Here is a 13,367-nt window from a genome sequence, read left to right as displayed (position 1 = left end):
CTCAGGGGAGATCTTATTGCTCTCTACAACTACCTGAAGGGAGGTTGTAGACAGGTGGGGGGGGTTGGTCTCTTCTCCCAGGCAACCAGCACCAGAACAAGAGGACACAGTCTCAAGCTGCACCAGGGGAGGTTTAGGCTGGAGGTTAGGAAGAAATTCTTCATAGAGAGAGTGATTGCCCATTGGAATGGGCTGCCTGGGGAGGTGGTGGAGTCGCCGTCACTGGAGGTGTTTAGGAAGAGACTGGATGGGGTGCTTGGTGCCATGGGTTAGTTGATTAGGTGGTGTTGGATGATAGGTTGGACACGATGATCTTGAAGGTCTCTTCCAACCTGGTCTGGTCTGGTCTATTCTATTCTATTCTATTCTATTCTATTCTATTCTATTCTATTCTATTCTATTCTCATCTCGTCTAAAAGGAGCACTTGGGCTTGTGGTTTAGTCTGATTGGGGAAAGGTTTTGAGGGGTTTTCATGTATCATATATATGTATTAGGTGTTAAGGATCCATGTATTCTGTATTTTCCTGTATACTTTGACATGAAATTCTGTATTTCTCTCCAATTCAATGAGGGCATCTTTGCTTTACTTCCTTTGGGAGCAAAATTATATCTGTCTGCTCTTTAAATGAAGACAGAAAGTAATTTTTGCATTTATTTTTCTTTAAATAGGCATTCTGATCATTAGGTAATTTCAAACAAATAACATTAAAAATAAATAAGCAAACAAACCCAACCAAACAAACACCAGCACCACCACCCAAAAAAAAAACCCAACCCAACAACCACACACAACTGTTTTAATCTCCAGTGTTACAGAAAACAGCAGGCTTTACTTTACTAGCAAAAAGTTGTCCTGAGAGGTCAGTTATAAACCACAAATCTCAGCTGAATTAAAAATTGAATAGTATTGCTTCAAACTATTTGAAAGTTTATGTTTAACATATATGGGAACTGTTACTAGAGAGTGTTAATTTCAACAATAGAGATGCAGCCAGCCCCTTGAACCCCCAAGTACTGCTGTAATTTGAGCATGCTTGTCTCTCTCTCCTTCACATGCCCAGTTCATAATATCTGCCTGTTGGCAACTACTACCAGCCCTCATTTAGGTGTGTGCTTAGCTCTCTGCTTTGGATATAGGTATGTGCTGAGCTTAACAACTGAAAGTCATGAGTGGGAAATACTGTTCACAGAAACAAGGTTCTTTCCATTTCAAATTCTGTTGTAATAAACATTGCCTTCAGTGTGAAGGTATGAGTCCAGAGAAAGTTCACAAAGATGATCCAAGGGCTGGAACAACTCTAATATGAGGATAGGATGAAGGAGCTGGGATTGTTCAGACTAGAGAAGAGAAGACTCCAGGGAGACCTTAGAACTGCCTTCCCATACCTGCAGGGATTCTACAGAAAGGCTGGAGAGGGACTTTTCATAAGGGTATCTAGCACCAGGACAAAGGGGAATGGTTTGAAGCTGAAGGAAAGTAGGTTTAGACTGGATCTTAGGAAGAAGGTTTTCAGTATGAGGTGGTGAGACTCTGGAATAGGTTGCCAAGGAATGCTGTGGATGCCTCCTCCTTGGGAGTGTTCATGGCCAGGTTGGATGAGGCCTTGAGCAGCTGAGTCTAGATGAGAGAAATCACTGCCCATGGCGGGGAGGATGGAGTAGAGGATCTCTAAGGTCCCTAGTAGTTGTGCAAGTTATTATGCACCTTCATCATTACAATGGAATGGAATGGAATGGAATGGAATGGAATGGAATGGAATAGAATAGAATAGACCAGGTTGGCAGAGACTTTCAAGATCATTTCATCCAACCCATCAACCAATCCAACCCACCTAAACAATTAAACCATGGCACCGAGCACCCCAGCAAGTCTCCTCCTGAACACCTCCAATGATGGAGACTCCACCACCTCCCTGGGCAGCCCATTCCAATGGCCAACCACTCTCTCTGTATAGAACTTCTTCCTAACACCCAACCTAAACCTCCCCTGGCGCAGCCTGAGACTGAGTCCTCTTGTTCTGGTACTGGCTGCCTGGGAGAAGAGACCAACATCCGCCTGTCTACAACCTCCCTTCAGGTAGTTGTAGAGAGCAATAAGGTTACCCCTGAGTCTCCTCCTCTGCAAATACCAACATAAACTTAAGCTGCTTTTAACTGTCCAAAGCAGTACTTCCAAAACTTTCAAAATTTATGGCAGACTTCTAATTTCTGTTCATATTCAGTGACAAAAGGAACACACTTCATAAGCTGATTTTAAAGTACACTATTAAAAGCATTTAAGATCTTAGCAAATGATCAAAACCTTGTAGATATTCATTAATTATGATTCTTCCCCATCCAAGAGCTGTGCTAGATGCAACCCTAGAGGTCAGCTTGAGCAGTAGAGGCTTATCAGTCTTATTTCAACATCAGTGAAATGCCAATCACAAAGTTAGAGCTTGCACACATGTTTTGTGCTTCTTTTAGTACCATTTTTGTTGCTGAAAAAAAAATTGCTGTCACATTTTTGAATCAATGATCAATTAATTCAGTAGCTTAATCACTCATTACGCTCAATCAGCTCAATCAGTTCAGGTCCTCATCTCACAGTTGTTCTATTTGTTCAGTTTTAAACATGCAAGACAATAGAATAGAATAGAATAGAATAGAATAGAATAGAATAGGATAGGATAGGATAGGATAGGATAGGATAGGATAGGATAGGATAGGATAGGATAGGATAGGATAGGATAGGACAGAATTAACCAGGTTGGAAGAGACCTTTGAGATCATCGAGTCCAACCTATCACCCAACACCATCTGATCAACTAAACCATGGCACCAAGTGCCTCATCCAGACTCTTCTTAAATCCCTCCAAGTAATGGTGACTCCACCACCTCCCACTTAGAGAACATCCTGGCTGCCTTGTACTCCTTTGGACTGCAAACTCCAAGGGGCAAGAGTAGCCCCCTCTGTCCCACATGAGACAGGCAGAAAAGCTGCAGCTACAGGAACCTCACACCCGGAGCAGGTGCCAAGGAGCAGGACAGACTGCTCTTGCATGCTCTTGGAGGAGTCCTCCAAGAGCATGCAAGAGGAGTCCTCTTGAGGCTGCACAGGCTAGTCCTCTTCAGAGCAATGCTGTGACCTTGTGACAGGTCCTTCTCCTTGAGAGACTGATGAGACACCAAGCCATGCCTGCAGACCCACACTTTGCTAACATTGTTTTCACACCATCAGGTTAAACACCAGCATGTGTATGTCAAATGAAGAATTATTAAGCTGTCCCACAACTTTGCAAGCCGTTCTCTCTCAAGCAGATTACAGTGCAACATACAGAGACAAGAGGATGGGTAAGAAAGCAAAAGGCAAAAGCAGTTTAAAACAGATCAAAACTATTAACAAGTCACATTAAGTCCTTCTCAGAAATTACTACATTTGTAAGCAAAGACTGGAGCAAATCAAGAGAGAAAGAGAAGATCCCACAAACGTGGTGGTCAAACACTAGGAAGCAAGGGAAGATGAAGCCAAGGGAAGTGGAAAGTTGTGTCAGATATCTTTCCTTATATTGCATGGACATAAACAAAGAAATAGAAACAGTAGTTTTAAAAGGGCACCACATGAAAATATTGTTTGTTTGTTTGTTTATTACTATTATTCAGGGATCATTTAGCACTGATAGCACCAAGCATCCTCGAACACAAAGCACAGACTTGTCCTGAATTAGCAGCTTTACATTCCACGGTCATTTAAGTCTAGATTAATCATTAAAGTATCCAGAATGCAACAGGAAATCCAGCTGTATTTCCTTTTCCTTTATTGTCCATTCAGCTTAAAAAGCAGAGGAAGAAATAGTTATTTTTTTTCTAAAGAGAACTGCTTGTATCTGGGATAATATCTAACAGTAATGACAGCAGAAAAACATATGCTGTAAAAAACCAAATAATTAAATATATACTTCATTGCTAGTGCTTCCTTTCCCCAAGTACCACATATGGAAACAGTCAGTTTGGTGTGGCAGCCAAGCATCCTAATTTGAGTGACTTTCTGAAGTGTACACACACTTAGGAAGAATACCTCACGTCAGGAACTGTGTTTAAGAGCACAGCTACAGGAGGCAGCACAGAATATTTAGATGTCAGTGGATGTGTGGGGGGGGAAGTAGTCATGCTGTGGAGAAACAGGCCTGGGGCATTCACGTCTCTGAATCACTGCCAGGATCGGCAGATCATCACTGATAGCAGGATGCCACTCTTTCTGCACAGCCCTCAACTCTCATTTCACATCACTGCAAGGGCAAGACAGCACAATTAAAAACGATGGACTGAAAAAACAAGAGAAGAAGGAAATGCAGTTAAATGCAGAATAAGGTACCTGGGTTTTGTGAAAGAAATTTGCCATGCATGTTGTGATCCACTTTTAATTGCCTCAGATTGTATGCTCTGGCAGGAGGGATGACATATTAGAGACAACACTCTCCAACAGCATAGAGTAGCCAAAAAGACAACAATTGTTACATGGTAAGGAACAGGAAGGTTATTTAAGTCCTGACTGTAGCAGAGGCTGCACTGAAAATGCTGTTGCCGCTTTAAGCAGCCAAGTGTTTGAATTTCCCTGCAGGGCCAGAGTGCTATAAGGAGCAGCTGGGGCAGGGGGTGTGTGTGGGGTTTTTTTTAATCATTGTTAAACCTTAATGTAGGATTACAGAGTTTTTCCACAGCCAAGGCACTGAAGATTTCTTTTAATTAAAGCTTACTGAAAAATGGTTGCAATTAGACTGGTTTGCACATTAGACTTGGAACACATGAAGAAATTCTTACCTTCAGCCAAGCACACAAGCTTATTCACCTGAACGAGGCAAAACTTGGCTTCAAACTGAGAGCTTTGAGAACCCTAACAAACAGATTCTGCCGTTCCATCAATTAGACATGCACGATTACTATCTACATTAATCAAATGAAGCATCAGCTGGCAGGAAATTACAATAAGGCTTCATGTAAAAAATTCCAGAGAAGAGATACAACAGAGCAAAGTTTTCATTGTATTTCAATTTTTTTTGTTTATATTAATTTGGAATTTCTGATAATGCCAACACAGTGCTTATAAGAACTAAACAGAAAGGCAGTGTGGGTCCTTCTAAGGAGCTATGCATTGAATTGTTGGGTGATAGGATTATTGGGAAGGACAAGGGGTAGCAAAAATCATTCAGAATGCAATTTTATGTTTGGTTAGGAACACTTTACATGCTGACTGTTTTAAGGCAGCAAACTCACTGTGATGGTATTGGTTTCTTACATATTTTCTCCTACCATTGAAAGAAAAAATAATTACACACAAGCTGCTTAATATATCAGTGTCTCTTGCTCAAAGTTTACCTACTGTTTAAGCGCCATTAAAAATCCTTTGGGTTTTATTAAAGTTCACTTACCTGAAAAGTATAAAACCGGGTCCCATTAGGAGGATGCACTTTAGGAGAGGCAGAGACAGTGTTCATATCCGAGAATATCATTTCTGGTCACACACAGAATACAATCCACAGACAGCTACAGATGCAGAGCAGAGTGCTAAGCTCGGAGATAAATCCTTTCATACATTTAGGGAGGAAACGGCACAAAATGCGGTCTGCCCCATCCATTCAGACGTGCAGTGACAGCGCTTTGAATTCCCCACTCCCGCACCTCTGAGCTAAACTGTTAAGGGCATCGCTCCCTGACCTCTGGCTCAGCCAGCCCTTCAAAATATGCACAACGAATAAAAACCAGAGATGCCGAAGAAAAGGGAGCTAGAACCTACAGTACACGAGCTCGTGCAGAATCTGGCAACGCTTTGGACCTGCCCATCTGTTCTCAGTGATAATCACCTCCCTCCACAACAGCCTTGCAAAGTGATTATGCTAAGCATCCCAGTTAACCTATAACACACAGTTTCATTTCAAGCAAGCGTGCACAGTGAAAAACAGAGGACCTCTTCTGACCAACCTGCAGCATGCCTTGTGTTCAGTTTTTATAGCTGTATTTGATAACAATGATAATTTTATCATTTCAACTGCTGACAGCTATGTTAACACATATCAACTGGCTTTAAATAACACAAAAGTGGGATGCTTGGGGCTTTTTTTTCTCCTTTTTTCTTTCTTACCCAGATAAAGGAAACAGTATATTGCTCTCCAAATCAGTATGTTTTATATTAATTAATTATTATGTTCTACAGCCTGTATATAATGGTAAATAAGTATTTGTGACACTGTTTACAGGGCCATAGTCAGTTTATACATAATATACATTACAGGCCTCTCTAAAGGACTATAGTCAGCTTAAATATATACATGTAATATACATTACAAGATTCTCTTTTCTAATCTTTTTCCATTTTTTCCCCCTCAGCTTTAACTTGAATCTCTCTTTAGGACAGGTTTGCCTAACATTACTGAGGTTGAAGTGTTACTCTGAGCCTTACTGTGCTTCAGAAAGATATAGACCTTCAGCTTAGAATAGAATAGAATAGAATAGAATAGAATAGAATAGAATAGAATAGAATAGAATAGAATAGAATAGAATAGAATAGAATAGAATAGAATAGAATGGAATAGAATGGAATGGAATAGAATAGAATAGAATAGACCAGAACAGACCAGGTTGGAAGACACCTTCAAGATCACCATGTCCAACCTATCATCCAACACCACCCAACCAGCTAAACCATGCAACCAAGCACCCCATCAAGTCTCCTCCAGAACACCTCCAATGATGGTGACTCCACCACCTCCCTGGGCAGCCCATTCCAATGGGCAATCACTCTCTCTATGTAAAACTTCTTCCTAACCTCCAGCCTAAACCTCCCCTGGCGCAGCCTGAGGCTGTGTCCTCTTGTCCTGGTACTGGTTGCCTGGGAGAAGAGACCAACCTCTGTCTGTTTACAACCTCCCTTCAGGTAGTTGTAGAGAGCAATAAGGTCACCCCTGAGCCTCCTCTTTTCCAGGCTAAGCAGCCCCAGCTCCCTCAGTCTCTCCTCACAGGGCTGTGTTCCAAGCCCCTCACCAACTTCGTTGCCCTTCTCTGGACTCGTTCCAGCAAGTCAACCTCCTTCCTAAACTGAGGGGCCCAGAACTGGACACAGTACTCGAGGTGTGGCCTAACCAGTGCAGTGTACAGGGGCAGAATGACCTCCCTGCTCCTGCTGGCCACACTGCTCCTGATGCAGACCAGGATGCCATTGGCCCTCTTGGCTGCCTGGGCACACTATATAGCTCATTAGCTATACAGTATCTTATAAAAAGGTTTGTTTTTTTTTTTTAAGGTCCATAATACTTGTGACATTCAAAAAGCATTCACTGCATTTTATTATTTCAAACACAGGTTGTTCAAACTCCCTGAAGACATCAAAGGAAGCAATATTCAAAGAACCTGACACCTTTTAGCAACAAAACAATAAGTGTTCCATTTACAAAACTGGAAAAGTAGGGTTTCAGTAAAAGGCTAAAAACCAAGTAAAGTGGTTGGGAAACTAACTTTACACATTCTGTCAAGCACTCTGTATTTTATTCATAAGGATTAAAAGAGAGACAGAGAAATCACTTAAGAAACGGCGCGTTCAAAATGAACCGTCAAGAATCTAAAAGCCTGGTGAGTTTCCAGGCTGCCTCTGTTTTTCTATTCTGTTTTATCTCAATGCTTTTAGCAACTGAAGATAATATAGCTTGTAAAGAAAAATGACTATGAAAGGAGTTGGGATAGATGGAGAGATGTCTGTGTGTATGCCAGTGTGGCGCATACCACAATAATCTTATTTTGTAAGCCAGAGAGGAAAAAATCCTCTTAGATACTAGTCAGACTAACAGTTTCTTATAATTACCACAATATTACTTCTGTAACATTTACTGAATCAAAGCTAAATTGCTGCCTGGAACATTTTCTTGACATCTGGATTTCAGATTGCAGATTACTCTCCACTCTTTGAATTCTCTTCCAGACCTAGATGCTGCTATTAGCAGAGAGGCCTGACCAGTGGCCTAAGAGAGCAGACTATTGGTGATCTAAGTATAGAACCCTTCATTTTCATAGAATCATAGAATCAATAAGGTTGGAAAATACCTCAAAGATCATCAAGTCCAACCTGTCACCTCATGACTAATAGACCATGGCACCAAGTGCCACATCCAATCCCCTCTTGAACACCTCCAGGGATGGTGACTCCACCACCTCCCTGGGTAGCACATTCCAATGGCTAGCAACTCTCTCAGTGAAGAACTTTCTCCTCACCTCCAGCCTAAACCTCCCCTGGCACAGCTTGAGACTGTGTCCTCTTGTTCTGGTGCTGGTTGCTTGAGAGAAGAGACCAACCCCCTCCTGGCTACAACCTCCCTTCAGGAAATTGTAGACAGCAATAAGGTCTCCCTTGCTGATAAGCTGATACATTCTCCTTTATAATCTACCTATCAAACGTGTCCTATTTCCCCATGTGTAATAAATAAAGTCTCTTTTATGAACTCTTGTTTACCCTGAGAAATGACAGAAATTTATCTCTTAGTTTCTTCATCAAATGTGTAGTTTGGAAAACTGATGTGCAAAATCCCATGAATATTTCTCTAACTGACAATAAATTTCACTATTAAAGAGCTGCACCTATTATCTTGAACTTTTCTTCCTTCAGGTTTCACAATGTTTTAACCCTCATTTCTGCCAGGCACGTAGGAGAATTGTTCACCTTCCCATACTGGCATTTGTTACTTCATTCCTAAAAAGTACTGTCAAATTCTTTTAGAAAGGGTCTTTAAAAAATAACTGCTTTAGTGATGGGCTCAGTGATACCTTCCATGTTCTTAACACTACTTCTGCATTTTTACTTGCTAGCTCCCTATTTGCGCCTCAGGGGCTGCGCGTCTAGCTGCATCCTTCCCCTGGATGCTCTTATTGGGACTACTGTCCACCATGACTGCTTTTCAAAACACTACTGATCTTTCATCTGTTGTTTTGCTTTTCTTGTTTAGGTGAAGGAATTTGCACTTCAGAAACTGTCACCACCACCACCACAGCAGAAAAAATAACCAACAATCCTCCCTCCTCCTGCATTTAAGTTCCAAAAAACATATCTCTCTAGCTAAGTGCAGATCCAGAGAGAAGGCATGGCATTATAACTGTTGTTCTACCTCTGCACTGACTTTGACCTACAAATGCTCCCAGTAACAACTGCAAATTTTCTTTTAGCTCTCTGCAAAACAGGCCAAAAGCATGTTCTTGCAGGGCCCTCATTTTGATACAACACTCAAAGAGTGTTTGACTCTTTTGAGATCTTTATACAAAGACCTTTGTATAAAGCAGTGTTTTGCTGAAAACCATGAAGCCAGCCTCCTCTCAGGAATGTGTCATAGTATAGGTAGATTCAGTAAAATATGAACTGAGGCATGGCAGAATGCGTGTTCACAATTACAGAGAGAATCGCATTTCAGACAAGTCAGCAGCCCCAAAGCTGGGATTCAGCAATCTCCTTGCAACAGGGAGCTGAAACCAGGTCTCCCATGTCTAATTGAATGCCACAACCACTAAGCTGAGTATCAAGCAACGCAGCCTGAAAGCAAGCAGAATGTGGAACAGAATAAAGGAAACTGAACAGATGCAACAGGACAAATGGAGAAACAGACCTCCAGACCATAAGTATGGCTCAGTGGTAGAAGTGTTCACAAAAGATTCAATCCCAGTTCAAATACGTGCTCCAATGAGTCTTCCAATGAATGATTTAATTACTCTGTGAAGTGAAAGAATTGTGGTGGAGGAAAACAAACACTTTCTATGTGAAAAGAAATCCTATATGGTTAAAAGTATGAGGCATGGCAATGCTCCTGAAATGTCCAGTTACTTTTGAATGCATGAGTTACCAAGCTCTGAATCTACATTAGATGGCTTCTGCTGACTTTGCTTCTTAATGAGATACCACTCTCCAAACTTTCAGCAAGGTAGAACCTTTCTAAAAGCCTTACTGCTCCTTTTTGATCTGTATCCTACCGTTTTTTACACTAGACACACAACTGTAGGTATATGTTTATTAGAGATGTCCCTGCTTGTCGTGGTTTAGAGCAGGGCAGTTTGCCCTTTTACCTCTTCCAAAAGGGCCAAAAGAAAACAGCTCACACAGAGGATTGGATAGGATTGGAGAGTCTAAATGCAAATACTATCCACAAGTACAGACAACAGTACAAAACATATAAAATACAACAAAATCCATAGTCTGGGCTTAACACAGGTGCTCATTAAGCCAAAGCTTCACACAAAGCTCCCTTTAACCCAGGCCAACAAACCAAGGCCTTCCTGCCCCCCTCCCTACCAAGACTCTCTACCCTCCATACCAACACCATTGTGACACAGCACAAATTCAGCTAGGCAGCTCCAGACCTCAATTAAACTGCTCCAGGCCTAATTGGCAGCATTGCCAAGGCCAACATCAGGCCTCACTCCCCCTCCAAGAGATAAGAACCTGGGCACCCTTCCCGGCAGGAGAGAGGGAGGGAAAAGGGAAGAAAATTGATTTTACAGCCAGATTTATAGGGATGCAGGACTTATGGGTACAACACACATCTTCAGGTCCACCTCCTGGACACTCTTGCTCCTCTGGAGGTCTGTAACTTTCTGGTTCACAAAGGTACCCACAGCCTCAAACCGCCACACTGCTGAGCACAGGGGTTTGGATAAAATTACTTGGGAGGGTCCCTTCCAATTCTATGATGTATTAGAACACCAGTAAGTTATGCATCAAAAAAAGACAGCTCTTTCTTCCCCTCCCCGTTTTTTGAAGTGCTTTGAAAGTTCAGGGCTCCTAATACAAGAACTTGTATCTCAAATGGAAGAGACAAGATGCGTTTTTTAAAGCTGACAAACACACTTAGACTTTTAATATGCTGGTGCTTGTGTGATGCAGTGTCTCTTCAGAGTAGTAGTGCAATAGAGAAGCAGATGTTTTGAGTTAAGATTGAAATCACCAGCTCTTACTAAATTAGGTGAGAAACTACCCAGAAACATGGGCTTTCTGTCACGTACTGGTCTCGTTTCTGTCTCTGTCAGGGAAAACCACGTCAATTAAAACATACTTTCCACCAGGAGCAGTAAGAGAGCTTTCACATTCAACTTAGACCACATCACTTTTACTCACAGAAACCCTGTTAAGCTTCAAATCTGCAATACTGTGCCTGATGTTTAATATCTGCTGTTGTATACATCAGCATAGTATTGTATGACTCGTCACTCATCAGGTTAAAATTGCCTGCTTTAAACTGAAAACAGTTAATGTTTAATGAATTCTGATCTCCAACTATAGGCTCAGTGGCTGAAAACAGGTTAAAGCTTTATCACAGTTCAGATAAAATATATTCAAATTGGCTCTGGCCAGCCTGTTCTAGTGTGGGGTGTCCCTGCCCATGGCAGGGGGGTTGGAACTAGATGATGCTTGTGGTCCCTTCCAACCCTAACTGATACTATGATACTAGAGCAAATTGCAATGAATGTCTTCATAACATCACACATTAATTGTTCTCCATATCCACTTCAATTTACCATTTCCTTCAGCTCATTTAATGAAGTTCTACATCAAAAGTATTTCAGTTTGTTCCACCAAAAAGGCACACAAAAACCTATTACCTGACACGTGACTATACATAAAGAATGGATACAACTCACACAGCTCAAGTTTCAGAAGCTAACCTTTCCCAGCTGATACAGCTCCCAGAAAGTGAAGTGGGAGGGACAATTAAGGAAAATAAAACAAAGTTTTGCTCCCTTTCAGCCTTCTGCTACAAAAAGAAAATCCTTTTAGAATGGAAGACTTACAAAAATCAATGAACTTATTTTAATGAGAAGTGAAAACTGATATTCATCCTGTTTCTGTAATTAAGAGCTGATTATCAACATTTTGCATCATGAATCTTTGTTGGTTTGTATCTTGAATATATCAACCCCAATGCATGTACAGGGAAGTGTACAAGCTGGTACTAAGTCAGTATGGGCTTATGAGTCCTACTTTAATCTCAGGCATAGGCATTTGTGTACCAGAATCTCAGAATCACAGAAACATTCAGATTGGAAAAGACCCTCAGGATCACCAAGTCCAACCAATAAACCTACTCTACAGGGTTCACCCCAGAACCATATCCCCAAGCACTAAATCCCAACCACCTTTAAACACATCCAGAGTTGCTGAATCAGTCACCTCCCTGACCATTCTTGCTGTGAATTTTTTTTCCTGGTGTCCAGTCTAAACCTGCCCTGCTGCATCTTGAGACTGTTCCCTCTTGTTCTATCACTAATTACCTGTGAGATTAAACCAGCACCAACTTCTCCACAAGGTCCTTTCAGGTAGTTGCGGAGATTAATGTGGTCTCCCCTCAGCCTCCTCTTTTTCACACTGAACAGCCCCAGCTCCTTCAGTTGCTCTTTATAAGATTTATTCTCCAGGTCCTTCCCCAGCTTAGTTGCCCTCCTCTGCACTGGCTCCAGCACCTCCACATCTCTCCTGTGTTGAAGTGCCCCAAACTGGACACAATACTCAAAGTGATGCCTCACCAGTGCCAAGTATAAGGGGACAATCACTTCCCTACTCCTGCTTGACACAGCATTTCCAATCCCAGCCAGGATGCCATTGGCTTTCTTGGCCACCTGGGCACACCGCTAGCTCAATGGAACCCCTGGTCCCTTTCTGACAGTTTTCCAGCCACACTGCCCCAAGCCTGTAGCACTGCCTGGGATTGTTGTGACTCAAGTGCAGGACCTGGCATTTGGCCTTGATGAAGCTCATGCTGTTTCACCTCGCATCATATCACTTGGCTATCACTTTCATTGTTTACATCCTTGAAGTCGTTTATATGGTAACATTATATGGTATTACCCCATTGATTTTTGTTCTTTCAGTTATTTCATCCTGATTCTGCAATCTTTACGAACACTGAAATGTATCCTGTTCCACAAGCATAAAATCTACTCAGAGAGCAAGCTGCTGATGAAAATGAGTATCAGAGTTGTATCTAGAAGATTCAGGCTGACAGAGAAGTTTGTGCCAAGACAATTGTCTTTGTCATTTATTTCTATTTCTGCTCCATCTGGACGGTATCTTATGTCTTAATGAGTAATGCAAGTTGCTAAACTGGTCCTCTGAGTAAGAGCTTAAAGAATGGAATCAAATGCAAAAATTCACAACTGATTGATATTGCACAAGGGAACTGGTAACACTCAGTAGACCTTTGCAAAATAAAAGCTTTTAATTATCTGTTAAAATTTCCCTAATTTTTCCAGAGTGTCAGTGAACCTATTTATGAATGAAATGAACACAAGCTACAGAAACATGAATAACCAGAATAAAACTGCATAATCACACCCTCTTCTACATTGTACAAGACTTGAAATACTC

The 13,367-nt window shown here is 41.6% G+C and overlaps 1 protein-coding gene across 7 annotated transcripts in view; it reads right to left on the bottom strand.

Annotated features, from left to right (window-relative positions):
• Positions 1–13,367, bottom strand: part of PPFIA2 (PTPRF interacting protein alpha 2) — a 373,279-nt gene that overhangs the window by 227,510 nt on the left and 132,402 nt on the right. Inside the window, exon 1 of one of the 7 annotated variants that reach the window (XM_068170585.1) lies at positions 5,410–5,757. The exons of 5 other annotated variants lie outside the window; for them this stretch is intronic. In XM_068170585.1, coding sequence (XP_068026686.1) covers positions 5,410–5,490 — 81 coding nt within the window. In that variant the 5' untranslated portion in view covers positions 5,491–5,757. Of the gene's footprint in view, positions 1–5,409; positions 5,758–13,367 lie in introns of those variants that run through there. One more of the 7 variants, XM_068170592.1, reaches the window with a different exon arrangement.

The sequence above is a fragment of the Melanerpes formicivorus genome, unplaced genomic scaffold (assembly GCF_026170545.1).
Source record: "Melanerpes formicivorus ecotype bairdi unplaced genomic scaffold, bMelFor1.0.p_v2 SCAF_3, whole genome shotgun sequence".
Classification (NCBI taxonomy): Eukaryota; Metazoa; Chordata; class Aves; order Piciformes; family Picidae; genus Melanerpes; species Melanerpes formicivorus.
The sequence above is the reverse complement of the archived record's forward strand: the minus strand, read 5'-3'. Positions and strand labels throughout refer to the sequence as shown.